Source organism: Populus nigra, chromosome 17 (genome assembly GCF_951802175.1).
Source record: "Populus nigra chromosome 17, ddPopNigr1.1, whole genome shotgun sequence".
NCBI lineage: Eukaryota > Viridiplantae > Streptophyta > Magnoliopsida > Malpighiales > Salicaceae > Populus > Populus nigra.
Genome location: NC_084868.1, coordinates 11,085,954 through 11,113,677, shown reverse-complemented (window position 1 = coordinate 11,113,677; position 27,724 = coordinate 11,085,954). Strand labels below are relative to the sequence as shown.

At 33.5% G+C, this 27,724-nt stretch overlaps 4 protein-coding genes and 1 long non-coding RNA gene across 19 annotated transcripts; 4 read left to right on the top strand and 1 right to left on the bottom strand.

Moving 5' to 3' along the window:
* Positions 1 to 1,640: 1,640 nt before the first annotated feature.
* LOC133676838 (squamosa promoter-binding-like protein 9) lies at positions 1,641 to 5,576 on the top strand. Its single transcript, XM_062098610.1, has 3 exons — positions 1,641 to 2,297; positions 4,495 to 4,634; positions 4,754 to 5,576. Exons 1-3 carry the CDS (start codon positions 1,915 to 1,917, stop codon positions 5,377 to 5,379), a joined length of 1,149 nt encoding a protein of 382 aa, XP_061954594.1. The 5' UTR covers positions 1,641 to 1,914; the 3' UTR covers positions 5,380 to 5,576.
* Positions 5,577 to 7,320: 1,744 nt separating this feature from the next.
* Positions 7,321 to 11,186, bottom strand: LOC133677668 (uncharacterized). Of its 14 annotated transcripts, none has more exons than XR_009835805.1 (6): positions 11,037 to 11,186; positions 9,913 to 10,449; positions 8,592 to 8,657; positions 8,262 to 8,417; positions 8,034 to 8,134; positions 7,321 to 7,860 (listed from the first exon to the last, which is right to left on the bottom strand). XR_009835805.1 is itself a non-coding variant. In XM_062099785.1 (4 exons), exons 1-4 carry the CDS (start codon positions 11,172 to 11,174, stop codon positions 8,358 to 8,360), a joined length of 801 nt encoding a protein of 266 aa, XP_061955769.1. In that variant the 5' UTR covers positions 11,175 to 11,186; the 3' UTR covers positions 7,321 to 8,357. The 14 variants fall into 14 exon arrangements, 1 of the variants encoding a protein (XP_061955769.1); XR_009835808.1 differs by having other exon boundaries at positions 7,321 to 7,815; XR_009835809.1 differs by having other exon boundaries at positions 7,321 to 7,801.
* Positions 11,187 to 11,371: 185 nt separating this feature from the next.
* Positions 11,372 to 12,871, top strand: LOC133677578 (uncharacterized). Its single transcript, XM_062099656.1, has 3 exons — positions 11,372 to 11,467; positions 11,660 to 11,792; positions 12,513 to 12,871. Exons 1-3 carry the CDS (start codon positions 11,372 to 11,374, stop codon positions 12,869 to 12,871), a joined length of 588 nt encoding a protein of 195 aa, XP_061955640.1.
* Positions 12,872 to 12,898: 27 nt separating this feature from the next.
* Positions 12,899 to 15,226, top strand: LOC133676812 (uncharacterized). 2 transcript variants are annotated; one of them, XR_009835668.1, is made up of 3 exons: positions 12,956 to 13,693; positions 13,789 to 14,691; positions 14,803 to 15,226. It is a non-coding gene; the product is annotated as an uncharacterized LOC133676812 (long non-coding RNA). The 2 variants fall into 2 exon arrangements; XR_009835667.1 differs by having other exon boundaries at positions 12,899 to 14,691.
* Positions 15,227 to 21,267: 6,041 nt separating this feature from the next.
* LOC133677577 (11-beta-hydroxysteroid dehydrogenase-like 4A) lies at positions 21,268 to 22,333 on the top strand. Its single transcript, XM_062099655.1, has 3 exons — positions 21,268 to 21,450; positions 21,563 to 21,755; positions 22,242 to 22,333. The coding sequence occupies exons 1-3, from the start codon at positions 21,268 to 21,270 to the stop codon at positions 22,331 to 22,333; spliced, it is 468 nt and encodes a 155-aa protein (XP_061955639.1).
* The last annotated feature ends 5,391 nt before the right edge of the window (positions 22,334 to 27,724 follow it).

Here is a 27,724-nt window from a genome sequence, read left to right as displayed (position 1 = left end):
TCAAAACAAATAAAAGACTAAACTACCCTTAAAAGAGAAAAAAACTAAACATGTTGTTTGGTGCATTTTATCATGGTTTTCTTTTATTCTCAATTTACATGGGAAAAAAATGTTATTAAAAAGATAAAGTGATTGACATGCGGAAGTGGATATCATCTGCGTCTTTCAGACATTACATCTAACGATGTTCAATGTTAAAAAATAGCCAACCATTGTATCCCATGAAAACACAATGTGGTGGCGCAACTGATGGTGTGGAGGTTCAATCCATGGTGGTTTGTTGGTAGCGAATGTTTTTCTCTGCCCTCTCTTTTCTCTCTCTTACAGTAGAGATTCACGTTTGAATTTTCAAAATTCAATTATGTTATTTAGTTTGTATATATTTCAAACTTAATTCTCATTATTTTGATTGCTATTTATGTTTATTTTCATGTCTTTTGAAGTATTTTTTTCAATTTTGTCTTTTAGTATTTTATTTTATTTTATCCCATCCACTCTCAATTATTTTGATTGCTTTTTTTTTTAATTATTCTCTTGATTTTTTTTTATCAATCTTGCCCCTCAAACATTTTATTTTATTTAATTTTTGTATCTAATTTTGATTCTTATTCTTTTGATTATTATTTTTAATTATTTTCTTAATTTGTTTTGTTTTTCAATTTAACCCCTAATTATTTTCTTTCATTTAGTTTTTGTATTAAATTTAGTCCTCATTGTTTTAATTGTTATTTTTTTTAATGACTAGGAATTTTGCTTCATTATTTTTTCATGTTTGCCTTCTATGGGTTAATCATTTTCTCATGATCGGGTTAATGGTTTTGAATGTTAGCCTGATTTAAGTTCGATATGTTTTTAGGTCTTTTTTAATAAAATATTTTTTTTTTCAGTTTCATCATTTGACATTGAGTTATTAGGCCTTGATCTTTGTGAGTTGTTTCACTTTTATTTTTTTGGGTCATCTCAATCTTGTATTTTGGACAACGAGTTAATCTGATTAACCCATATTGCCTAGAGTTTTTTTCCTTGATGTTTTTGTTTTTTAAAAATGTTTATTATTTAATATTAATTTATTAAACCCGAGCTTTATAATGTTTTTTTATTTATTTTCTGGAGGAGTATTCCAATCATATGAAGTTACATATCAACGAAATTATTCCGGTTTAATCTTGGTTATCATATCGCATGGGTTTTTTTTTTTATTATTAAATTGGAAATAGTTTAGCTAGCATGAGGACACCGCGTGGCACCTAGTATAATTGAGAGGGAATCACCATCCATCAGTAGAAGAACAAAAGAAATGTACTTCCAAGAACAGGAAAGAAAAAACCCAAGCATAAAACAACAGCTCAGTTGAGGTCAATTCCACCATACCCAAACCTCCAGACAGAGAGTTCAATCGGACAAAAGAAAAAAACAGTAGCAATCAAGAACATCAAAGAAAAAGCCACTCCTATGTGTAAAACGACAGTTGGAGTTTAGTTGCCTTGTGTAAACCAAAAGCTCCCCACAAGTAGACCTCCTCGAGAAGTACCCCCCCCCCCCTCTCTCTCCCCCTCCCTCTCTCTCTATACATCTCCATCTGCCTTTTTCTCCATTATTTTGGACAGACAATAATACATAGTGAGACTCTCCACTCTCCAGTCTCAAGTCAGCCAGTGTACTACAGTTTTCTGTGCTGGCATGGGCCATTGTCAAATGCCTTCTTTTCACTGCTTTTTATTCTCTTTTTTACCTCCCTCTCTCTCTCTCTCACCTAAAAAAGAAAAGAAAAACTAAAAAATAGTACCATCTTCCATATCTTTCTTTCTACTAGGAGTTCTATCTTCCATATCTTTCTTTCCCTGTACTTTTCTCTCCTTTTCTACAACCACAAAAACACAACTCAATGACCCACTAAACATTCACACACCATGAATGAACTCTAGGCACTTACTAATGGAAATGGATTCAGGCTCCCTAACCGAGTCAGCTACTTCCAATGCAACTTCTCCGCCAGCTGAGTCTGTTAATGGATTGAAATTTGGTAAGAAGATTTACTTTGAGGATCACGCGGGGGTCGGTGCTCCGGCTAAGAGCGGAACTGGGTCATCCTCATCCGGTTCCGGGTCAGGGTCATCTAGGAAGGCTCAGGGTGGACAGCACCAGCAGCCACCAAGGTGTCAAGTTGAAGGGTGCAAAGTAGATCTGAGTGATGCTAAGACTTACTATTCAAGGCACAAAGTTTGTAGTATGCACTCCAAGTCTCCTAGAGTTATTGTTGCTGGTTTGGTGCAAAGATTTTGCCAGCAATGTAGCAGGTCAGTTTGTCTATGTTTCTTTCTCTCGATGCCCTTACTTAACTTTTTTTTTTATTATTATTCTTTCTGTCTGTTGGGGGTTAATTTTGTTTCTGTTGGGGGTGTTGTTTTTATATTTCTTCCAAGTTATAGCTATGGAACTTTGTTATACCCTATTATTTATGTATGGTGAATTTTCTGTTCTGTTTTATTGAGTGTATCTTTCTCTCTTTTTTTCAAGGAAAATTATTTGTTGGGGAAACCAAGATTATTTACATACAAATAGTTTATCTTCATCTTGTGGTAGATAATGTCCTCAGTTTCTTAAGCTATTCAGGCTTTGTATTATGTTGATTGAAGTTTCCTGTACTAGCTATTCATGAATAAGTGGTAGCTTTCGTTGTTTTATCGTTGGCTTTTTTTTTTTTTTTTTGGTGTTAGTCAGTTTCTTGTCATCGCAGCTAGCTATTTGTAAGTTTGTAGCTGTTGATTTTGATGGGCTTTTGGACTTTTTGAATGTAAAGAAAATTTTTAATCTTTGGTAATCTTTTGGATGTACTAGGCGACCAAATTGGTTTTTTTACTTTAAATTTTTTGAATATTGGTAGTTTTGTTGGATCATCCTCGTGAGGTTTTTTGTCTTTGGATGTCTGTCATGGATTAATAATTATTCTGGAAAAAAGTAAGTACTACTGTGGGTAATGCGGCGTTTTCATAGTTACTTTTCTGGGAGTTCAGTAAGTATTCCCTTTCTGAACATTGTATCCATAAATGGTAAATGGTCCTTCCATAGGAGACAGGAAAGCTCATAAATAGATGAAGAGGTCTAATTCTGTTTCCGAAATTGACCGTCTTGTTTAATTCTTGGATTTTCTTTTTATGGTTAAAGGAATTTGTTGTGGCAACAGAAACTACATTTTTGGTTGGGGACTTTTAGACATGAAGCTATTGAGCTTCTTCTTATTGGCAGCCAAAGAAAAACTGAAGAAACCAGCGGATACATGATGTTTGTGCTTCTGCCTTCGTTTAACAGTGCAAACAAACGTTTCCCACTTGCTCCTCAAGTTAGTTTGGTCTCGATGACATGATTTAAGAAGAGGATGCATATCGACTCTGAACTAATTATTCCACCAACTTATCTGTAGTCCTTGAGACTTCATGAATATGAAAGCGAAGGGTCAAGATAGTGTGAAATTGATGGCATTTGCTGTTCTTACACAGCCTGTTCTTGTCTTAAGCACTGACAGAACGAGTTGGTGAGATTTGTCAATTTTCTACAAACAGGAAGACTTGGAGGGTCTCCTTGGGTGGCATTCTTAAGAGGTTAAATTGTTGCAAATAGTGAAATTTGTCACAGAAATTGGTTTCTAACTCACAATAGTCATCTAGATGAAGTTCATGATGCACATAAATAAGCTTCTCTTATCTACAATATCATCCTGATTGTGAGACTTTCCTCGGTCTGGAGGCAAAATATCCTTACCTTATTGTCCTCCTTTTGCTGCGAGTTCTAACTAGGACCTGTATTTCTGCTTGTTTGCCAAGCTGAGCTGAAGAATTTGAGTTCTGGGAGCTGGTATATCTGTTATTTATTGTTTTGGATGTGCTTGAAACTCATGTTTAAAAGTATTCTGAAATAAAGTATTTGGTCTTGCTCTTGCTAGTGTCATTGGGACCATTACATATGCATTGAATTGTAACAATTATGAGGCTATACCTAGTCATGTCTATGTCTAGTCCTGGAGATTCCAGTTTTAATCAAATCCTGTTTGTTTCTATTGTTATATGTAGCTCGATATTGTTGGATTCCTTTCTTGATAAGAGTCTATATCTCATATGTTGGATTCCTTTCTTGATAAGAACAACAGGATGTGTGCGATAATTAGAATTTCAATTTGAAAGATGCTCGTTCTACTGTGTGTGGTCTGCACTTGCAAATCTTTGCCAAGTTTATAAGATGCCTCTAAACTAAGGCGCAGCACTTCAACTTGGTAGGATAGAAGGTTTGTGCCTGCACAGTTGTGTAAAGAATTCGACTGTCAGGAAAGGAGTCTTAAATGTTCCCATCCTAGTTTCAAGTTGTTGCAAAAATCATATGCTGTTGTGCTGAATCCTTGTATTACTTGTTTGTTTATCAGTTTTTTCCCTGTGCAGAGATAGGTGGTCCTGGTGTTTTCCTATCATTTTCAGTACTAATAGCTTTGTTAGTCTTACCCAGATTTCATCTACTTCCTGAATTTGACCAAGGAAAACGAAGTTGCCGCAGGCGCCTAGCTGGCCATAATGAGCGACGGAGGAAGCCACCATCTGGATCAGTGTTGTCTGCTCGCCATGGCCGATTCTCTCCCTCTTTGTTTGGTGAGACATTACCTGAAGATGTCATTTGCAACGCCCCTTTAGTTTACTTTCTTCCCACTGTCGTAGTTAAGCTTTCCATCTTGAGTCTATAACTCAATATTTGATTCTTGCAATGGCAGATAATAGCAGCAGAGCTGGAGGCCTTCTTGTGGACTTCAGTGCATATCCAAGGCATACTGGGAGAGATGGATGGCCTGCAGCAAGGTCTTCTGAGCTTACCCCCGGGAATGATACTGCTGCCACAGGAAGGTCTATATCTCATATGTGGCAGATAAGCTCCCAGAATCCTCCATCCAACCTTTGCTTGCAAGGCTCAACTGGCGGGACTGGCCTTTTCAGTTCAGGAATTCCTCCGGGAGAATGCTTCACAGGAGTTGCTGTTTCAGACTCGAGCTGTGCTCTCTCTCTTCTGTCAAATCAACCATGGGGCTCCACAAACCGAGCATCAAGTCTTGCGGTGAATGACTTGTTTAGTGCCGAAGAGGCACCCGTGGTTCAATCAACAGCTCACCATGGTGCGGCTGTCAATCAGTATCCAATTCCTTGGAGCTTCAAGAGCAATGAAGGAAGTAACAGTTCACATGAGATGTGCCCTGATCTAGGTCTGGGTCAAATTTCACTGCCTCTCAGCAGTCAACTTGCTGGTCAGCTCGAGCAGTCTCAACAGAATAGGAGGCAATACATGGACCTCGAGCATTCCAGGGCTTATGACTCTTCAACCCAGCACATCCACTGGTCACTTTAAGTGGCCCTGCCTTGTTGGTTATTAAAGGCTACTCGGATTAATAACTAGGAAGGTGAACTTCTGCCTGATCTTTTGTTTCGGTTAAACCCAGGATGATTACTCTTTGGCTCTTGCCCGTGTTTTGATTGTAACATATAGACAAGCAAGGTGCTGTACTTCTTATGCCAGCTTTAAAGGTTGTCAAGAATTATCTATTATGATTGTAGGAGTTCCTTCAAAGATTTTAGGCCATGATGATGGGATCTTAAGCCTAGTTACCCTGCGCAAGGGAACTCGGTGGCTCGCGAGTTCCCATGGCAACTGGCGATTCGATTCTGTTATCTCGGAATGGATATGCCTTTAGCACGTTCTCATTTTCTGGTCTTCTGAAAGAGGGCAGACAGATAGGGATACCTGCAATGACAGGTGATCAGTTACTTCAGCTGACGAGGTTAGCATGAGTTGGACTATAGTGCTCCTGCGTGATCGGTATCTCCGATGTATAAGAAACGTCACAGCCACAGCCACATTCAACCACTTTTCAAGATTGAGAAATGAGGACAGAGGAACCTCAACCTTTTTATCAAAAAAAAGAGATCTTGACAGAAAAGCCATGATTTGTATTAGTTGTTTTACCAGCCTACTCCGTGGGTCGTAATGATTTCAGCGCAGAAAAAAAAAAACCAGGTTTTTGTAATGTTTCTAGATTTTAATCATGAATTAAATGATAACTTAGATTCATTTGTAAAATTAATAATATTTTAAAAAATAAATTAAAAAACTCAATTATAAATTAATTTAATTTTAAAAAATTAAATTAAAAAAAAATATTTAATTAAAAAAATAAAATTAACTCAAGCCAATTAAGCAAAATAATGATGAAAGTCAGTCGTGCATATTAGAAGATTAATTTTCATTTAATTATACGATAATAAAACATAAAATATTTGTTTTTTGTATGAAACAATATATTTTTTTAAAAGTAAAGAAACCGTGATAGGCACATCGAGTCAAGATAAGAAAGTTAGATTATTGATGACAAAAAGTGAAAATGTGTATTTTTAGGTTTGAGTTAAAAATGATGTGGATTAACCTATTATTCGGATAATAGACTTAATTGGATTCAATGATTTGTTTTATCAATTTTTTTAAACAAAACATAAAATAGCTAAATAAAAAAAATTCAAAAAAAGACTAGCTGCGTGGGTCTGGGCATTAAAAAACAAACCTAGGTGAGTGGGCCTTCCAGCTCTGCTCATTCGCCTAAGCCTATCTTATTTTTTTATTTCTTAAAGGGGTGAATGGCACATTTTTTTTTTAAAAAAGACAATAGATGATGTGTAGTCTGTTTTTTACAGATTCCAACGACAAGGGTCGCATGAAAATTCAAGGTTTGGTTTTTTCGATTAAAAACTCATTTCAATCTATTTTTGACCCAAATCACTCATAAAACACTCTAAACAACTTGACAAACCTATTCATGGCCACACAAATCTCAAAAAACAGTTTAAAAAATCAAAATCAACTTAAAACCAAAACTATTCCCCAACCATATCTACCTCCTTAGGCAAGGAGAAGGAAAAAAAACATTTAGTCAAACTCTCCCATGAAATGGAACTCAATGACATAAAAATCAATATTTTTTTTGGTCTGAATCTCTCTATCTTGGAATCCAACGAACCTCTCTCTCTTCTAACAAAAAATTAAAAAAAATAAAGGAAATAAAGTTTGATACTAAAATTGAATTTCAAAAAACTAAAGGCATCGATTGCCTAATAGCTAAAAAAGTTGGGGACAAAAATGAACTTTTAAAATGAAATTCTGAGACACCTCTATTTTACTTTCTCCTTTTACTTTAGTCCTTCATCTTTCAATTCAACTCTTTTCTAAAAAAAAAAAAGCAATTAAATACTAATTTATACTCAAAAGAGCTCAATTGTGCCAAAATAATAATAATAATAATTCAAGAATCAAAATATTTTTTTTTAAAAAATTAACTAATTAAATTTATAGTAATTTGTAAGAGAATAAACCGTTAAAAAATTACAATGAATTACCCACAGGGAGAATAAAGAGGATAAGACAAATGGAGGACCCTGTCCCTGTCTATCCATGGTTGAGGACTGGGCCTCCCTAGCTAGCATATGGCTACCCTATTTGAGTCTCTATGATAGCGAATTGCACAGCTCTACCTCAACAAGCTTCTCAAGGGATATCCATGTCCCTCCCACGTCTCTATTAGTCCACTCTTGAGATCATCCATGGCTAAGCATATCCAGCTCCTTGGAATTTGCCTCGTCGGAGAGGAGGAAGGCAGTCAACCAATGTCTGCAACGTGACCTTTATATAGGGCCAGCCCCCAATCGCGTGCAAAGTGGACACACTATCCCTTTATCTTGTTCACCACTTGCCACATGACATGTCAACCACTGAAATTGCGTCCCTGGATTAATGGACCTTCAATTTAAAAGATACTTCAAAACATATGATGCCTGTCTCAATCTGATTAAAGTATACACAAGACATTATAGAAACATGTTACACAGGCAAGAGAACTAATACTTGTGATTTCTATCTTGAACATGTGTCTTGATTTAGCTGAAAATTGGCACCAAATTGCCGAAAGTGTAAACATGCATATCCAATTAACTGGATGGTGTTTAAAATCCTCTTACATGCACAAACACTCCTGCTTCTCGCATAAATTAGTAAATAGTGATCCAGCCTATGAAGAATGGTTGATATTGATGACCATAGATCTCATTCCCAGCAACATCTAAATAATAAATTTGAATGATTAGGCGCCTTCCCTTTTTGACTCGATCCTCTCCAGAAAGCACCATTACATATGACTGAAAAGAACAACCATTTGTGAAAATGAAAAAGAATTATATCAAACTCACTCGATTGTGAGCAAGCTCACGTGCAAGAGCAATATGCAAAGTGCAACTTGCAGATGTTGAACAAGTTTGCATAAGTGCCTCTTGCACTAGCAACATCTAGTGGTCGTCTTCGTTTATTCCAGGGCAGTTGGATTGGAGGGCTTCCACTGTTTCGTACTGAAACAAACATCATGTGCATGTATAAACAGTCAGAAGAGCAAGAGAAGAGGTTAGTGCCACACACTGGCGTCTTTCTAAATGTGCAAAAAACATAAGTGCGCAGCCATCATTTTTTAATACTTCAGGTTCAGTGTTGATGTGGGATAACTAATAATGACACACACAGCTTACCTGAAAGCCACAAAACGGGCAGTATTGATATTCATCTCTCAGTTTCATCAACAGTTCTTGCAAATCCTGCATCCAAATAAGAGCTTCATTCCATGCTCCAGAAGAAATCAAAGATAATACTTCTCGAAGTAAAGAAGATTGAACAAAATTATTAATGAAGAATTGTGAAGGATATAGTTGGCAATTGCTCTACTTCGAGGCTGGATTATTTATAATTTGTAGTCATATTGTATATAACCATATATTTGTTTCCTAGATAACTGCATTTATGGTCAGCTCTATGCATCCTATCAATCCCATTAGTCAAAGCACAGAAATTTCAAAATTTGACTCATCCAATCAAATCCCAAAGGTAGACATAAATAATCTATACAAGACTGCACCAGATTTCCATATACATGTACCTTAAGGAAAAGATAAAAAAAAGAAGCACAAACCAACTCTCAAATTGACAATTAAAAACTGTACATTGTGTGTGGAAAGTAAAAGAAAAGAGGATTCCCCAGAGTATCAAAAGGCTGGGGAAAACAATTTGTAGATGATGCTCTGGTCTTGAGAGAGAAAAAGCAATCAAAGATCATCTGGCCAGCATTTTCTGGAGTTTTTATATACATTTCCTAAGCCAAAAAGCAATCAATTATTATAATATTTGCGCCCCAAAAAAATAAAAAAGAATCAATTATTTGTAACAAGGTACTTTAGTAAACATCAAAGGAGGTGCACATACAAGCTTAAAATACATAGATTCTTCATAAGACATATTTATATCATCGTCGACACTTTTTCTAGGTTACTGGTTAAATGTTGGGAGAAGTTAACAACCTAGCACCTATTACACCTAAAAGTGTGAATGTAGTTGGTGTTCAAGGCAAAACACAATAAAAATGACTATCCATCATGGCATTTTCCTTGATATGAGAATCTGAGAAGGACAAGGAAAAAGAAAAGGTCGAACCACAAAAAGTTCTTCCTAACAACAGCCCAACTGGCATTCAAATGCTGATAAAATAACTTGAACCCAGAAAAATAAATCATGGAAATCAAAATTTGGTAATTGGTTCATAAATAATTTAATCTCAAAGGAATTAACAAAACACCAGAACATTAATATACAATAGCTACAGCTACAGCTAAACCTTGTGGCTACAAAGACATTTGGCAAGTTAACACCAAAATGCATGTATGCCAATATCAAATAACATGAACTATATGAGCTCAGGTTAAATACATTCCTCAACTAAATGCAATCCCACTTAATTTACTAAACAGCATAACTAACTAAACGAATGTTAAGTGCAGACAACGATTTTAGAAAATCTACCTCTTCTGTTATCTCTTCCTCTTCCTCCTCATCCTGTTCACCATCCTCTTCATCTTCATTCTTCTTTGGTTCCACAACTTCTTTGTTCTCCAATTGATCAAGAGCTGCTTTTGCTTTCATAAAATTTACTACAACTCTTCGACTTCGCCATTGAGACTTTTGCCTTGACCCAAACTCTTCCATTAAATCCCTCTCCTTCATTCTGTTCCTTTCTGCCTCAATCTCTTCTCTCTTCCTCTTCTCCTTATGCGGTTCCTCTCTTCCAATCCCTACTCGTGTCCGCCGAATCTGAATCCCCACTGGCTCAGCTCTTCCTGAACCCTCCTTACCAAGGGCTGAACCAGGGGTGTAACCCATTTGCTTTAACAACTTAAACCCAATGTTAGATGGAGGAATTGGAGCTTCTATTCTTGCCATGGTTTGCTCATCCTCCTCTTGTTGCTTTTTCTCCCTTTCAAGTCTTCGTTGTTCTTGCCAGCTAATGTTTTTGGACTTCTTATTGAATGATTGAAAAGTTGGTGTTTCCTTGTTGATGCTCTGCACAAATGATCACAATCTCAACAAAAAACCACAAATTAAAAACATGAGTTAAAATATAGAACACTATTAGCTTGAAACTTTTCACTTCCAACACATAATATGCTTGGGAAATATATAACTGAGAAAGTTACAAGCATATTCTTTGAAAAACACTCCCCATAAATATATAGTTCCAATTAAATAAAAAAAGCCCGTGTACTTTCCTAAACAAAACCACAAGAACACACTTACACCCCTTTTTAGATGCAAAATCTACATTAACATAGCTATCTAAGTAAAGTTCTTTACCTTTATTTTTTTCTATATCACTCCTTCCACTAGAAAAAGAAAGCTTTACCATATAAATCTTCAACCAACAGTGCTTTGAATCAATTCAGGTTTCTAACAGGATAATCAAATTGCATTAGGGTTTTTTTTTAATCATACAATGAAATACAAAATGCCTATTCTGAATATCAAAAATCTCTACCAAAGCCTTGATACGATAAATTTTAAAAAAGTTCTTAAATTTGTTTCTTAGAATGATAATATAAAATAAATGCTTTAGAGACTTCATTATTACAAGGAAACAACCAGATACTGACCTTTTTGGCAGAGGATTTTGAAGGGTTTGTTGTTTCAGGAGGAAGAAACTGAGACAGGTCTCCCATGTAATCGTCTTCATCTGCTTCTTCATGCTGTTTTGGTTCACTGTCTCTTTGCTTTTCTGTTGATTCTGCCATTCTTTGTTGATACACAATGACAGAGAGCTCAAAACACAATTTTTCGAGGAACTATATGGGCCAATTTTGGGCCCATAAAAAGACTTTTTGGCAGCCCAATTCCCAAAGAGCCCAAAAAGAGTGCTGCTTGATGCCACGTGTACTCAATAGCCGTAACTGTCTTTGGCTGAAGTGGCTGATCTCAGTTATACACACATATGTCACGTGACCAATCACCTTTCTTTATGACTCCCTCTCTCGCAGCAGTAAACAGAAAGTCAGAAACCGCTCCAAATTCTCTCCCTCTCGCTCATGTAAGAATTTTCTGCTCTGTTTGGTCACTGAGAAAACAAAAAAGGAAAGGGAAACTAAGAATCTTTCCTTCATTTTTTAATTTGTTAGTCTCTGTAGTATCCAAGCTTTAAATTCATCTTCATTTTCTCGGGAACCAAACAGGAGCCAGAGAAAAAATTGTAAAGATTTGAGTGCTTCCTGTTTGTTTATAGGCGAAAGAAAGTGATGAAGTGTGGTTTCTTGGATCTACAATGCCGAACCAGAGGCTGCACTCATGTTTTACAGTGATTGTGTTCTTGGCGATTCTTGCTTTGCAAGCTTGTGCTTCTACTAATCCTCCTGATGGTAAATCCTATCAATTTCATTGTTAACCTTTCCTTTTTTAGTGATCTAATGAGTGTTCTTGTGTGGTTTGTGAGAATGTTGTTTTTCGTTTTTCTGGACATAATTCACAGGAATGCATGTTCTTTCTCGTCTGTTTGGATGATAAGAAAATGCAGGGATTTAAGGGCAGGATTTGTAATCAGAACTATTATTTAGTGACTCATCAACAGGGAATAAATTTTTCTTTTTATGCTTTTTAATTCTTTGGAAGATGCAGAGGATAGACTCCAGATTCAATTAACAGTTTAATGTCATTTTCTTATAAAAATAAAGATCTTAATTCAATTTTCTTTTCTTCTTCTTGGTTTGCTCAGAAACCAAACAGAAGGTCAGAGAAAAAAAACACATTTTTAGCTTCCTTTCCTTTTAGCGGGAAAATGCAAGGGAGAAAATTGGCGGGGAAAATAAGAGAATAGGATGCGATTCACTATAATCTCGAAGTTTCCCGTTATTTTTAGGCAATCATCTAGTGTTTTAAATTAATTCTAAATAGTGATGATTTGGGCTTAATTGCATCATTTTGACTCGTTTTTATGTGCTTGTTTATCACCCAATAAACTATTGACTGATTATCCTGGATAAATAATCACATAATTTTATTCTATTTTAAAGTGATTTTGTGGAACCTTATGATTTCAGTTGGTTGAACATTGCTAATATTTACATAACTGTTCTCGAAAGAACATGATGATATACAGTCATTCATAGCACTTCAAGATCTATACAAGGCAGGAGTAACCTGTTGTGCATACTGGACCGAAAGCAAACACAAAACAAGCAGATTTACGTGGTTCCCCAAAACCGAGTACGTCCACGGAGACAGCAGATTGTATATTAATGGAGGAATGATACAAACACTCAACTCAACCCAATACAACCCACAAAAAACCAGTGTTTCACTCTTACACTCTTTTCTCTCAAATCTTCACTTGCACTCACTCTCCCAGTTGCACTCACCACACTTCTCTGCACACTTCTTGCACACACACTGCACTCTTCCTCTCTCGTTCTTGTCTTCAGTCTTGAATCTGTTTACATGAGAAAGGGAAGCATAAATATAGTGGTTGTAAAGGAGAGGGTGGTTGATTGTGAAGAGGGTAGTTGAAGGTGGTTGAGAGTGGTTGAGAAAAATGTTAACAATTGTAAATGTTGACAATTTGGTACAAATCTCCACCTTGGCAAGATTTTTCCATGCAATCCTTGTGATCAATCTGCTGCTTTACAACTACCCTGTCCTTTACATTTGCAATTGTCAAGGTGGAGATTTGTAGCAAATTGTCAACATTTGCAATTGTCAACATTTTTCTCAACCACTCTCAACCACCTTTAACTACCCTCTCCACCATCAACCACCCTCTCCTTTACAACCACTATATTTATGCTTCCCTTTCTCATGTAAACAGATTCAAGACTGAAGACAAGAACGAGAGAGGAAGAGTGCAGTGTGTGTGCAAGAAGTGTGCAGAGAAGTGTGGTGAGTGCAACTGGGAGAGTGAGTGCAAGTGAAGATTTGAGAGAAAAGAGTGTAAGAGTAAAACACTGGTTTTTTATGGGTTGGGTTGAGTTGAGTGTTTGTATCATTCCTCCATTAATATACAATCTGCTGCCTCCGTGGACGTACTCGGTTTTGGGGAACCACGTAAATCTGCTTGTTTTGTGTTTGCTTTCGGTCCAGTATGCGCAACACCCCCCCAACACACACACACACAGAGCTAAAGGGATGGAGTAGATCCATGTAGGGAATCATGGACTGGAGAGTCAGGAATATGTAATTTTTTCCTCTGCGTTACTCTCAGGAATATCCAAAGCAATCACTTTAGTGGTGTAGTTCCAACACAATTTCAGCTAATTCCCAATCTATGGTGAGTTTGGAAGATTTCAGCTTCTAGCTAATATGCATTAATTTCCTTCCCTTATCTACCTTTTAGTAGGATTGACGGAACTCGGTTCTATGAAGGGGCAAATTATCCTGCCTGGAAACTTCCTTTGGATAACGGATCCATTTGGAAAAATTGTAATGGTCCCTCATCGACCGAGTCAAGTGCCATTGAGAATTATCTCAAGGTAAAAAGGACACAAGAAGAAAAGATTGGGCCCTGGTGGAAAAGTAAGATTGTTAAAATGAAGGTAAGTGCGTGACTAATCTTCTCAGTTTTTTCGTTGTCACACAACATTGTAGGATACTACTGCAACAGTAGGCTGATAACGTGAAAAGTTTCTGCATGTTTCTTTGACTTGTAAATGTTTCAAGGAGACTTCTTTTAGAGAAACTTGGACCGTTGTTTGTCAGAAACGTTTTTACAAGAGAATCTGTGAGCTTCAGGTTTCTTTCTTTCTCAAATCCCTTGTATGTTTGCTGTTTTCATGTCATTCAAACTGCATCAAATGCATCTCTAGTCAAGTTAACCATTTATGTAAGTGGTAGTGGACGAAGAAGGGCTCATTCAATGTTGACCACTGATACAAGCAGGCTTTTGAAAGTGCTATTGGTGACACTGGCTATATTGCTCCTGAACATGAGGAACCAGTAACTGACAACACAAAGGGTGACATTTATGCGTTTGGAGTGTTGCTTTTGGAGCTATTAACAGGAAGGAGGGGGCCTTTTGATAGGTCGACTTTATCCCCCCTGCCTCAACCAAATTGTCGAATAATATTCTGATATACTTGGTGTTTATTTGCTAAGAATTCTGTCTCTAACAAAGCTCAAGACCGAGAAAAGAGCAATCTTTGGTGAAAGGGGCTTCATATCTGCTGCATGATGATGAGAGTTTAATTCAGATGGTTGGTCCAGGCATAAAGAACAGTCTCCTTCAAGACCCTCTCTCGGTTTGCAGATGTCGTCTCACTGTGCATTCAGGTATTGGCACAAACATTTGTAAACAATTTCATCCGACAGTAAATTAGAAAAGTTGGATTTATGCGATTATTCATTGAGATTTTCCTTTTTTTTCCCCTGAAAATTGAACAGTCTGAGAAGTTCTTCCGCCCACCTATGTCTGAAATTGTTTCATCACTGACAAGTCTGCGGCAAAAATTCACTGCTGCAAAAAGTGGTGCAATGGAAGGTGCTGAAGTTGACCATTTTGAGAGGTCTTTCCGTTCAACTAATACCCGCTTCATAACCTCACCAACACCAAGTTACATTTCGGTTAGATTTTTGCAATCGGTCAGCTGATTCAGGAAATGATTTACTGTCAGAAGCATTGTACGAGCATGATATTTGCAATTCCAGTTAACTGCTTTTAGTACAAGATCCTTAGCAATCAAGCAATTGCTGCACGGCTTTCCATTACATGTATTATCAGTGTTAGCATAAGGAGTTAACCTCTCTGATTCATGTACTGTGATTTACGGAGTTTATTATCCAACATTAGACCTCTCTAACCTTTAAATGTCTGAAAGTAACAGCCCGAGGCCAATCGGAAGCAAAAAAGAACCCTATTTGGATCACTGGAGCTCAAAACTACCGTTCCCCCAAAATCCTACTTGGGTCGGCTTACAGTTGAAATTAATGTTTTTAGGAGTGAATGATCAAGCATGTACACCTGAGCACTGATGCCTAGTTAATTAGATAATACGTTTTTGTTATAACTCAATTTTTAACCCATTTTTTTTCTAAATATTCTCAACACAAAAAAAAATATATATATAAAAAAATAAAAAATATTTGGACATACTTATTATTTATCTTATTATGTCTTTTTCAAATACTTCAATTGTAAAAATCCGTTTTTGTTTCTACATCATTAACTATTTTTTCTTATCATTAATTTCAAAGTTTATTTTCTTGTCAATATTATATAATTTTTATCAACTTGAATGGTCGGAAAACTAAAATACTTATTACTGTATTTATCTTATCTCTCTTACAAATACTTCAATTGTCAATGTTTTTTTCTTTCTCTACATCATTAACTGTCTTTTCTTTATCATTTTCTTCTCTCTAGTTTAAAGTTTAATTTTTGTCAATATATTATCCAATATTATCCTCATATTTTTTTATATTATTTTTTTTGTTTTCTTACCATCCCAAATTAAGTTGATTGCATTAATTAAAATATAGAAAGTACTGTGCCGCAAATATAAAAAAGAAGAGGTCAGCTTATAAGTGGGTTTTTTTTTTAATCATAATTTTTTTAGATTTCTGCATACGCGTGTCTGGTGCTTTCAAGATTTCGTTAATAATCTCATCACATTTGACTTGCTATATATTGTGTCGGATCGTTCATCTCAATCCTTGAAGAAGAATATACAAAATATCACTAATACAAAAAGAAATTACGGCAATAGCATTATCCAAGCTGGTATTACCATATGAAATTAGCTATACCTCGTATGAATCATCAAGAATTTTATTTCTGTACTCTGTATCTAAAAGCTGGCTCCTTCATTCCTGGGGTGGAGTGAGTTAAAGTATTCAGAACATATGTCTGATTTTCCAGGCCCATGTTTGCCAAATTAGCATCATTGATGGCATCAACCTGAGGTGTTTCAGCACTAATATCCCAAGAAATTTCTGCTACAGAAATCTCAGTATGCACATTTTCTTCAACTTCATTCAGTGAAGGGTTCTATGAGATGTCACTTGCATTTACATTTTCACAAGGACCTAAATCATTACCACTATCATCTGTTTCTTCTACAGTACCAATATCCCAATCAATAGCCGGCCAAATATATTCCGGCTTTCCGAATTAGATTTCTTGCGAATTCCATAAACTCTTTTAGCCTCTAAGTATCCTATCCCTGGAAATAGTAATGGTAATGACAACAATTTCGTAATTATGAACAGAATAAATAGAAAACATGGACAATAAAAATTAACGAAATGAAACGAACCTTCAGGGTCTAGGGTCTAGAAATTGGGGTCGATTTCTTTGGGGAGAGAAGCGAATTCTTTTGAAATTCGAGCTCTAATTGATGCAATTCGTTTTCTCCATTCAGCAGGGTTTTGTTTTCGATCAACAAGCAAATATTTTTTATTATTAATATGAGTATCTAAGTAGTTTGCGCACATCTCAACTAATCTCATGGGCTTTGAAGTTAACAATCATATAAGCCTCTAGTAACCCTAATATTTATGATACTCGAATTGATGACTTCTAGAAAATAAACTTAAAATCTGCACAATTAAACTGCACCCCTCATTGTTATCAACGAGCCAATCTTCTTTTTTTTTCTTTTTTTTTTTTCAACGAGCCAATCTTGAGTACAAAAGTGATGGTGAAATTAATGTAAAACTACCGATAATGAGGAAATGAAAATCAAGTGATGGAATTCAGATACCTCGGAGACGAGAAAATGTGATATCGATAGGAAGGTTTCGGATGTCGTAGGGATTCTGCGTTGTCATTTCAGAAATGAATTCTTTTCTTGTGAATTTGTGGAATCGAAATCAAATTGCTTCTTTCTTTTTGCGTGCTTGTTTGCTATGTGAATGCAGAGCATGCGTGCTGTTTCATTTTCAATATTTTTATGCGTTTCTAGATAGGTTACCGCAGTCTATTTCTATAAACATGTATTATTTTTAATATATAATTAAGAGCTAGCAGCATTAACAGATATATAATTTGGTTTTCAAGTAATAAATAAATAATATATAAAAAAACTTGCTCGAACTGTATTAAATTTCATATAAAAATCAAATTGTAAAATATAAAGAAATATCAGTCTAATATAAATATTGTTTAAGCAACTTAAAACAAAAAGTAACATAATAAATAAATAAAGTATGAAAGCCTAACTTTTAGGTGAGAAATGAAGTTCTAACAATTGTTAGCAAGTAAAAAGTGGCAAATGCTTGTCAACACCTTGTTACTGCAATGACATGAATAACTTTGTTAAATGTCTGCAAAAATATTTTATGTATCTATCTATGTGTTTGAACCCAATATATAAAATGAATATGATGCATATTTCAAATACTTGCTTTAAAAGGTAAATTTTTCCCTGAGAGAAAACAACTTAAGAGCACCTAAAGCTTTTAAATTTTCTTGGATAAGCATTGGCCAAATAGTTTTCTCCATCAGATTCTGTATATATATATATATATATATAACTCCTAGGTATAAATCAAAAAACTTATGCACGCATCTAATTAAACAACCCAATAACCATTATGTAAAGTAATGAAAAAAAATCATCAACGATAAACAAAAATAAAATTGAGAAAATTAAGCGAAAAATGAAGATCAAGACATCTAACATCGTAACATGGATAATTTACCTGGTTATGTTGAATGAATTCCTCTATCAAAATAAATTTGTAATACAAAAACACATAAAATTTATTAAACAATTATTATATAAAAAAAAAACAATGAAAGGCTACACATATGAAGAATCTTATAAAAAATCAATATTAAAAAACAATTAATCAATATAAAATTAATAAAAAACCACATATGAGTTATATCTACCTCTCTAAAAATTAAACAAAACCAATATCATTTAAAAATAATCACAATCCAAGTTAGTGTCTTTTGTTTTTTCACCCAAAATCCTATTTTCAACCAATTTTTGACCTAAAACATCCTAGAGACCTTGTTAAACCAATTTATCGCTATCAAAAAGCCAACAAATGGTCCCAAAACCCGAAATCCACCTGAAATAAAAATTGAATGTAGATCTATTGTTTTAAGTGTTTTCAAGGTAAAAAAAAACCTAAACATAAGCCCCCCTCATCATATGAAAACTTTTGACACAAAAATCAACCGTTTTAGTGGTCGAAATCTTTCCCAACAACTACTTTTTCTTTCTATGTTGGAATCCGATGACCCTCTCTCTCTCCTCCCAACAGAAAAGAATTGAAAAAAAAATAGAAAAATAAAGTTAGGTATCAAAATGTATTATCTAGAAATTTAAAAGACTGATCACCTAATATCTAAAAAATATGAGGGATTAAGATATATGTTTCAATGAAACTTTTAACCCGCCCCCATGTTACCCGAGATTTTCACTTCAGTTCCTCAACTTTCAATTCAATCCTCCCTCTTAAAAAATATGCAATTGGAGGCTAATTTGAGTTCAAAAGAGTCAAATCACGCAAAATAAAAGTTTGAAGGTCAAAGTAAAAATTATTAAAAAATACATTGCTCCAATCCATAGTGAATTGTGAGAGAGTGTACAGTATTCTTAGCTACAATAAAAGCTTGATGCCTTTTAGCTTCATATATAATGTGGTTTCGGGTTGAGTCGAACAATTGATGGACCTAGAATTTGATAAAAAGAAGGATGATGTGGTAAATACAAGCTAATATGATATGGTGACACACAAGAAGCAGATGATGAGTAAACTCTGGCTCCAAAATATATTTATTACAAAAACCTAAAACATATATGTACTTGATTTAAGACCGATGGTTTTACCTAAAAAAATCACGCAAAACTATCTTTCATTGGTAAATTGATTTTTTCACATGATGTATTTATCTTTTTAAAATTGTTTAGGGACATGTCAGTTTTTTTACTATTTTTCAAACAATTAAAATTGACTCATTTGCCCTTGGTTCTAATATTTTTAATGGCTTTGCTACAAAGGCTTATTCATCATTTCATGAAGGTTTTTTGATAATGACTATTTAGTTATGGAAGCAAAGTGGCATTTGTATAAATAAAAAAAAAAAAGTTGTTGCACGCATCAACATGTCGGTCGCTCCACCCTCTTCGAATAGCATGTGTGACTGATTTTGATGATTAAAAAACTTATTTTATAATACCATTTGGTTCGTCTTAACCTCTTTTGGCTCCCTGTTAGGCACGTGTGGTGGATTGAAATGACTAAAACAAATAAAAGGGCGGAATGGATGCCTTTTAATAACTTTAGGGTGAAAAACCAATTTTATCCATGAAAACAAAACCAATAAATGATGGTTTAGGGGCTAATTCTATAATTTCACAGTAATCCATTTGTCATGGATAATAATACCTTTAATTTCATTTTATAATACACAGTAAAATAACCCTTATCCCCTTATTTTCATTAAATTAATTATCGTTAGTTTCTACTTCGGATTAATATTCCACTCTCAATCATTGGGTTTTGCTCTCTCAACTTTCCAGAGCTTATTTATTGAAGCCAACAGTTCCCATATTGTTTTTGGAACGACAACGACCCACATTTTGATATAATTGTAATTTTTGCTGCCCCTTTTTGGGTAACTTAAAAGGACTGATATTTATTGATCGTAGAAGGTATAGCCTGGCAGCCGTGATCTTTTCACTTGTTTAGATTTTTTCCTTACCACTTTACACTTGGCATATTTATAACCATTCTTTTTATTCTTATTTTTTTAGTTTTTTTTAAATAATATATTATTTTTTATTTTTTATACTTGAAATATTTATTATTTTACACTTGACTTATTTACACTATTTTTTTATAGTTTTTTTTTACAATTTTTTGAAAAATTATTATTATATGTAAATCTAAAAGGTACATGGAATTTATTGTGCAAAATGCAACATGAATCCTCTCATATATCGTGGATGCAATGTTCACAATATTTTTTTCATCCATTTTATTTTTCTAGCTCTTATTGCACATTATAAGTTAATTTAAACTAATTTGTTAGGGGAGGGTGAGATTAAAGAAAGGAAACTAAAATAAATAAATACAAAAACAAGAAGAATAGATGCCCTTCGAGAACTTTACGTGAAAAACCAATTTTGTTTTTGAAAACAAAACCAATAAATGATGCTTTAAAGGTTACTTATATGATTTTGCATTTTAAAAATATTTTTTAAAAAATTAAAATATTTTTATTTTTTTATTTGTTTTAAATTAATTTTTTTTTTATGTTTTCACATTATTTTAATATTTTAATATCAAAAATATATTTTTAAAAATAAAAAATAATTTTTTAATATATTTCTAAATAAAAAATATTATTAAACTCTCAAACAACCTTTAATTCTGTAATTAATTTACTATGTTCCCTTTTTCATTCCAATCATAGTAAAATGACCCTTATCCCCTTATTTACTGTCATTAAACCTATTAAAGTGTGTAATGTCATGAAGACGAATTCGATTTATTTTACCCATTTAGTATTTTACGTGATCATTAAATTAATTATCGTTAGTTTCTACTTTGGATTAATATTCCACTCTCAGTCATTGGGTTTTGCCTTCTCAACTTTCCAGAGCTTATTTATTGAAGCCAACAGTTCCCATATTGTTTTGGAACGACAACGACCCACGTTTTGATATAATTGTAATTTTTGCTGCCCATTTTTGGGTAACTTAAAAGGACTGATATTTATTGATCGTTGGAAAGACTGTGATGCATGTTAGTTAGTTAATTGATCGTTGAAAGACTGTGATATTGTATCTGTTAGTTGGGCTGCAAGCAACCCATGACAGAAAATAACTACATATAATTAGATCCCCCCCGTCTCTCTTGCTTGAACAAAGCACTCATAGCCTGACAGCCATGATCTTGATGCACAGAGCGTTGAATATTGTGCTTCCTCTTGCCATACTCATTTTACTCCTGATAATTCTACCACCTTATCTTGTGTTCAAGTTGCTGAGCTACATTAAAAGATCCATATTCAGTGAAAATGTGGCCGGAAAAGTTGTTCTCATCACTGGAGCATCTTCTGGCATTGGTGAGGTCTGTATCAATCCCAACGCACTTTAGAGTTTAAGGGGTTTTTTTTTTTTGTCTCTACTTGATATATAGTATTAATAATGCTGTTATTGTTTGTCTATGGCCTCAAATTAAGGATCTTGCTTACGAATATGCTGTAAGAGGAGCTAGATTGGCCCTTGTTGCAAGAAGAGAAGACCGTCTTAGAGCAGTTGCTGATAAAGCCCGCAATCTGGGTTCGCCAAATGTTTTTCAGGTCCGTGCGGACATTTCTAAGGTTGAAGACTGCAAACGAATCATTGATGAGACGTTGAACCACTTTGGCCAACGTAAGTCTACGTGCATCACTTGCAAATACTCTAGATGACGTATTAAAGTTCCAGTTAATTTCTAGGAAATACTTATGATCGATATCTAAAAACTGTTAAAAAAAAAGGTAAGATAAAAATGTATTAACTAAATATACAATAAAAAAACGATTTGCGTAAATATTTATTACTCTTAAGATATTAGAAGGGTAAACTTGTGGTTTTAGAAATTAATTTTATATGCTACGTGCGCATAATTAGAAAAACATATATTTTGTTCAGAATAATAATGAGGAAAGGACTTAGTAAAGATCTAATTAAATATTAATGATAGGAATTCTTGTTTTGTTACATCTAAGTATATCTGGTATGACTATACCGTACTGGAAATTTATTTCTTGTCTTGACATCAATGTACAAGGCATTAGACATTAATTTGTAGGTGAGGACGATAAATAATTTTGTTAGTTTTGATATCGCTCATGGCTTCTGGGTTCTGCGCTGCAGTTGATCATTTGGTTAATAACGCTGGGATTTCTCAAGCCGCGTATTTCGAAGATTGCACTGAAGTCTCTGATTTGACTCATATTATGGTATGAATCATCATCATCAACATGCCAGCACCCTTGGAAAACTGGATTTCTCATTGGTTCTAGACTTCTATCAAAACACTATATTATCAATAAAAATATTTAATAACAAATTAACAATATAACACCACACTCTCCTTCTGCTCTGATAGGATGTAAATTTCTGGGGCTCAACATTTTGCTCGCGTTTTGCTATTCCACATCTAAAGAGAAGCAAAGGGAAAATTGTTGTGATATCATCGATAGCTCCTTGGTCTCTAACACCAAAATTAAGCGTCTACAATGTATGTAAAATCCCAATTAGTAGTACATGCTTCCCTTGATCAATTTTCCATCTCTTTATTTGCTTTTCTGATTTTTAGTGTTTATCCTTGGCGACTTCAGGCAAGTAAGGCGGCTTTAATAAGCTTTTATGGCACCTTGAGGCTTGAGATCGGTTCGCATATTGGTATAACAATCGTGATGCCTGGGTTGATCGATACAGAAATGACCTCACCTTCTTCGCTAGCCAAGGTAAACACTCCAATAAATTAACTAGTTTTTGAAGTCTAAGCTTCACATTATAGTTGCAAAATGTAGCTGCTGCCAATAATTAACATTGTTTAGCCATAACTTCTGTGTAGTATTCTGTCAAGTATTGTCCACCAAATGAGCCGGCAAATCAATGTGCTAAGGCGATTGTGAAGAGCACCTGCCGTGGGGACAGATACTTGACCGAGCCATCTTGGTGGAACGCTTTGTTTATGTTCAAATCGTTATGTCCAGAAGCATTGGATTTGATTTTGTGCTGGGCTTTTATGGTTAATGGAGCACAAAAGGAAAGACGAATATAAGCAGCTGCTATTATTTTCCAAGATGAACCACGAAACATCAAATATATCAAGCTTCTATCAAGCTGCATTGGATTTGCTCGTGTGTGTGGACTCAAGATCTTAGAAAGCCTAAGGTTTTTTTATGTTTTCGGTCTATATCTACTGAAGTATGAAGAGAAGATTTTACCTATACTTAAGTGTGAGTGCTTGTAATTTAATTGAATATTAATAATGAGTTTTCCCTTGTTTTCTATTGTGTTAGATGAACAATTGAATGTTTTATTTATATATAATAATTGAAATTTTATATAAAAGCTATTGTTAAAAAAATTGAGCTAGCTAGAAAAAAAATTATGTTTGTGTACATAAAAGGAAAGAAAAAAAAAGAGCTTTATATACCAAATTGAAAAACTAAAGAAAATAACTTTTAAAAATTTAATTTGTGTATTTTTTTTGTAATTGTAGATATCGGGTCAGTTTATATATACTATAATTAATTTTCAGATTCACTGAACATCCTGTAAATTCAATAAACAAATAAAATACTATATGGATGACAAACATACATGAAAAAATCGAATTCGGATATAGAGAAAGAAACCAAGTCTGTATCTCTGCTATGGCACGAACTCAAGTGTGAATTTAATTTGTGTATTGTAAGATGGCTTTGATGCCCAATATAGATCCAGGCCTGAACAATTGAATGTTTGGCATTGTTTTTTCAATGAACAGATGATTTCATGTTATATACGAAGTCACGATGCATGGAAGAGACGTTTGTGAGAACGTTGATAGTACGTAAGACAGGACACTGACCTACACGACGTGGAAATAGGAATTAGGCCTCTTCTGTGAATTACTTACTATTCAAGCATTTGTGCTTCAGTACGTGGCACTGGAACCCCTCGTTGGGATTTTTTGTAATTCATTGAAAGGCTTGTTTGGCTTGGGTCAGAATTAATCGATCGTTGATTCATCATTTCTGTGAATTTAGTAAAATAACTTGGATATGAATTCGAGTTACGCTGTCATGGATCCGGATTTTTCTTTGCATAAAAAATTATATCTGGAAAAGATAATTGTTTTTTTTTTAACTGCACAGGGTATTTTAGATTGATCTAATGACATTAAGAGTATGTTTAGTAGTGTGGTTGTTGTTGCTTTTCAAATAACTTTTCGTGTTGAAATGCATGCCAATGATATTTTTTTATTTTTTAAAAATTATTTTTGACATTAGCACATCAAAACGATCCAAAACATACAAAATATATTAAATTTTAGCAACAAAATTTTTTTTGAATTTTTTGGGTTTCTAAGAGAAGGCTTTAAGATGGTATAACAGCTCTTTCATTTCTAATGTTTTTTTTTATATAATTTGTATTTGTTGGCTTTTTATTTTTCTTGTTTTCTTTCTATTTTTATCTTCTTCTATTTCCTACTTTTTTCTTATTTCTTATTTTTTTATTTTTTTTGGCTAACCCCTTCAATATATCATTTTTTTCCAAAAAAACAAAGATCATATCTAGATGTTGCTAGCGTTTTTTAAAGAAATTAAAAAACAAATAACTTGGGATATAGCCTTCATCAAGTTTAATGAGTTAGTATTATTTTAATAGGATGATAAGAAAAAAATTGGTAATGATAGTAAATAGATATTTAAAAAAAAAATAAAAACATTATAACTTGGAAAGAAAGCCTTTGGAAATATGTAATTGAATAAAAAGAGAACAAAAACTTGATTCAAGTCAACACGAGTTAGTGTAAAATACATGTAACCTAGGTAATAAAAGGTGAGCCAACATGGATTAACCCTCAAAACTTGTAGCTTAGGTTATGAGATTGAGATAACTCAATAAAATAGAAATTGAAAAAAGCCACAAAGCAATTTTTTTTATAAAAAAACTAAGTTGAATGATGAAATCGAAAAAACAAAAGATATCGACTTGCATTAATTTTTCAAGTTCATGATCCGGATCATTAGACCGAAAGCATTATACATAAAAAAACCTTGAAGCTCAATCTCCATCAAGTCAAATGTTGAAGGATGAAATCAAAGAAAAAAAAATCAATAACTTTTTAAGGGTAATTAAGTCATTTTACTATACTTAAAAAGATAGAAATATAATTATACCCCTAGACAATTCTTTCGTGACTGATACACTATGTGAAAATACCAAAACACCCCTACACAAAGGCAGTTGGTTTTTTTTCCTAGAATGACAAAAACATAGTACAGTAAATGTAAGTGCAAAATGTTTTGCCTTGAACTTTAGTTTTTTTTAATTAATTCTTTGGGTTTAAAAAAATTATAAATCCCCCGTTTTTTTTGTACATTTATTACTCATCACTTCCTTAGTTTGTTTTGTTGCTCGCACAATGTATTTTTTTTATTAAGTTAATATTAAAATATACATTAATTTTTTAAATCATGTGTTTTCCACGAATGGATTGCATGATTGATTTCAACGAATTAGTCTCAAAATCTTGTGTTAAGTTAATTAATGAGAAACTTGACGAATTAGAAATATAAGGATAGATTAAGACATTAACCCCTTTTTTTTACAAAAAAAATAGGATTATATTTTAGTCAGGATTTTCAATTTCACCAGCTACAAAGAGAACAAGGGCATCGAAATGGCATTTTCGACATTTGAGGAGGAGTTAATAGTAAACTCAAGTAGAAGAACTAACTAATATAATTTTCAAAACTAAAAGGACTATCTTGCAAATCACGAAGGGAGAAAAAAAAAACACACAACAACTAAAAATCAAACTCCATTTACTGCCTCAAATGTGGTCCGAAACAACCAGTTTGATGTGACAAAAAATCGAATCAAAATTTAAAACCGATAGCTACATTGCAAGCCTGGACCGGCAAGGTGGTCTTGTTGGATATCACTCCACAATTAATGTGTTATAAATTATTAAATTGTACTCAATTTCCAGCACATCTTTTTCTTATATAAAAATTACAAGAAATTTACTATATATTTGGAACCCACAAACTAAGAGAACGAGCAGTCAAAAGAAAAATCAATGGCGTTTTACATTCTTCTTGCTAAGTTCTGATTGTTATTATACAAAACCTTTTATGTTCTTGTTGCTATTGTTCGATTATAATTGTTGTTGTTAAACATGTAGCCATTAGGCAGTGTTATTTTTGAAGGAAACATGAGATAATTATGTTTTTTATGTTTGTTAGTTCATTAAAAAAATTATTTGAGTTTTTATATTTAATTTTTTTGTTAATTGGTCCACGTACGTACTTTAAAAATGATCAATTGAGTATAACTGTTTCCAAAAATATCATCTCAAGAGAATTTTTGAAATATGATTGATCCATTTATACAAGCAGCTCAAGAAATTATATTTCTTAAAAATATATATATTTTTTTATTAACGTAGATATCTGGGTTAGCTTTCGCACACCTCAACTAATCCCACGAATCAACCTTAAAGCTAACGACCATGTAAGCCTCCAGTGACCCTGAGGTTTGTAAAACTCGAACTAGTGACCTCTAGAAAGCAAACTTAGAGTCTAACCAATTAAACTACATCTCTCAAGGTTTCAAAAAAAATAAATATATATATATATACACACACACACAATAGTAGATTTAGCCAATTATTGTATATAAAGTAATAAATTTGGGTGTGTACATAATCTATCTTGCATCTAGCTTATTCTATTTTGAGTTATATTATCTATGTGAATGGTAATTTTTCACCGGCAATAATATTATTTTTTATTGTTATTTTTCACTGGTTTTAGTAGATTTTTTTTTCATTTATTTTCTCTCTCTCCTCATCTTGGATTTCATGTCAACACTTTTAAAAAATCAAACGTGTCCTATCAATTTATATTTATATTAAATTTAGTATTCATTATTTTAATTGCTATTTGTTTTACTTTTAATACTTTTTTTAAGTTGATTTTCTTTCAATTTCATCCTTCGGTATTTTATTTTAATTTTTATATCTAATTTAATCTTTATTTTTTTATTGCTATTTTCTTTTATCATTTTCTTGATTTATCTTATTTTTTATTTAGTCCCTCATTATTTTTTTTTCATTTAGTTTTTATACCAAACATGGTTTTCACTGTTTTGATTGATATTTGTTTTGTTTTTAAATTTTTGATGAACAGAAATTTTGCTTCATGATTTTTTCATGTTTTTCTTCTTTGAGGTAATCTTGGTCACTTGACTCAGATCACGAGTTTTAAAAATTAATCTGGTTTAACTTTATTCTTTTTTTTATAATTTTTTTCAATTTCATCCCTCCACATTAGATTATTAGGCCTAGATTTTTATTTTTTAAAAATATGGTTCTCACTGTTTTGATTGACATTAGTTGAGTTAACCTAGGTTGACTCGGGTTTTTTTTTAATGTTTTTTCTTAAATTGATTTTTTAAAAAATTTTATCTTTCATCATTTAGTTTGCTTGAAAGTTTACCTCTATTGTTTTACTCAATTTTTTATATGCCGGTTTATCCCAACCTCATGAATTTAGCTTGTTGACTCGAGTCAGATTTTTTTATCTTTTTTTTAAATTGATTTTTTTTTCAAATTATTCTTCAACCTTTAC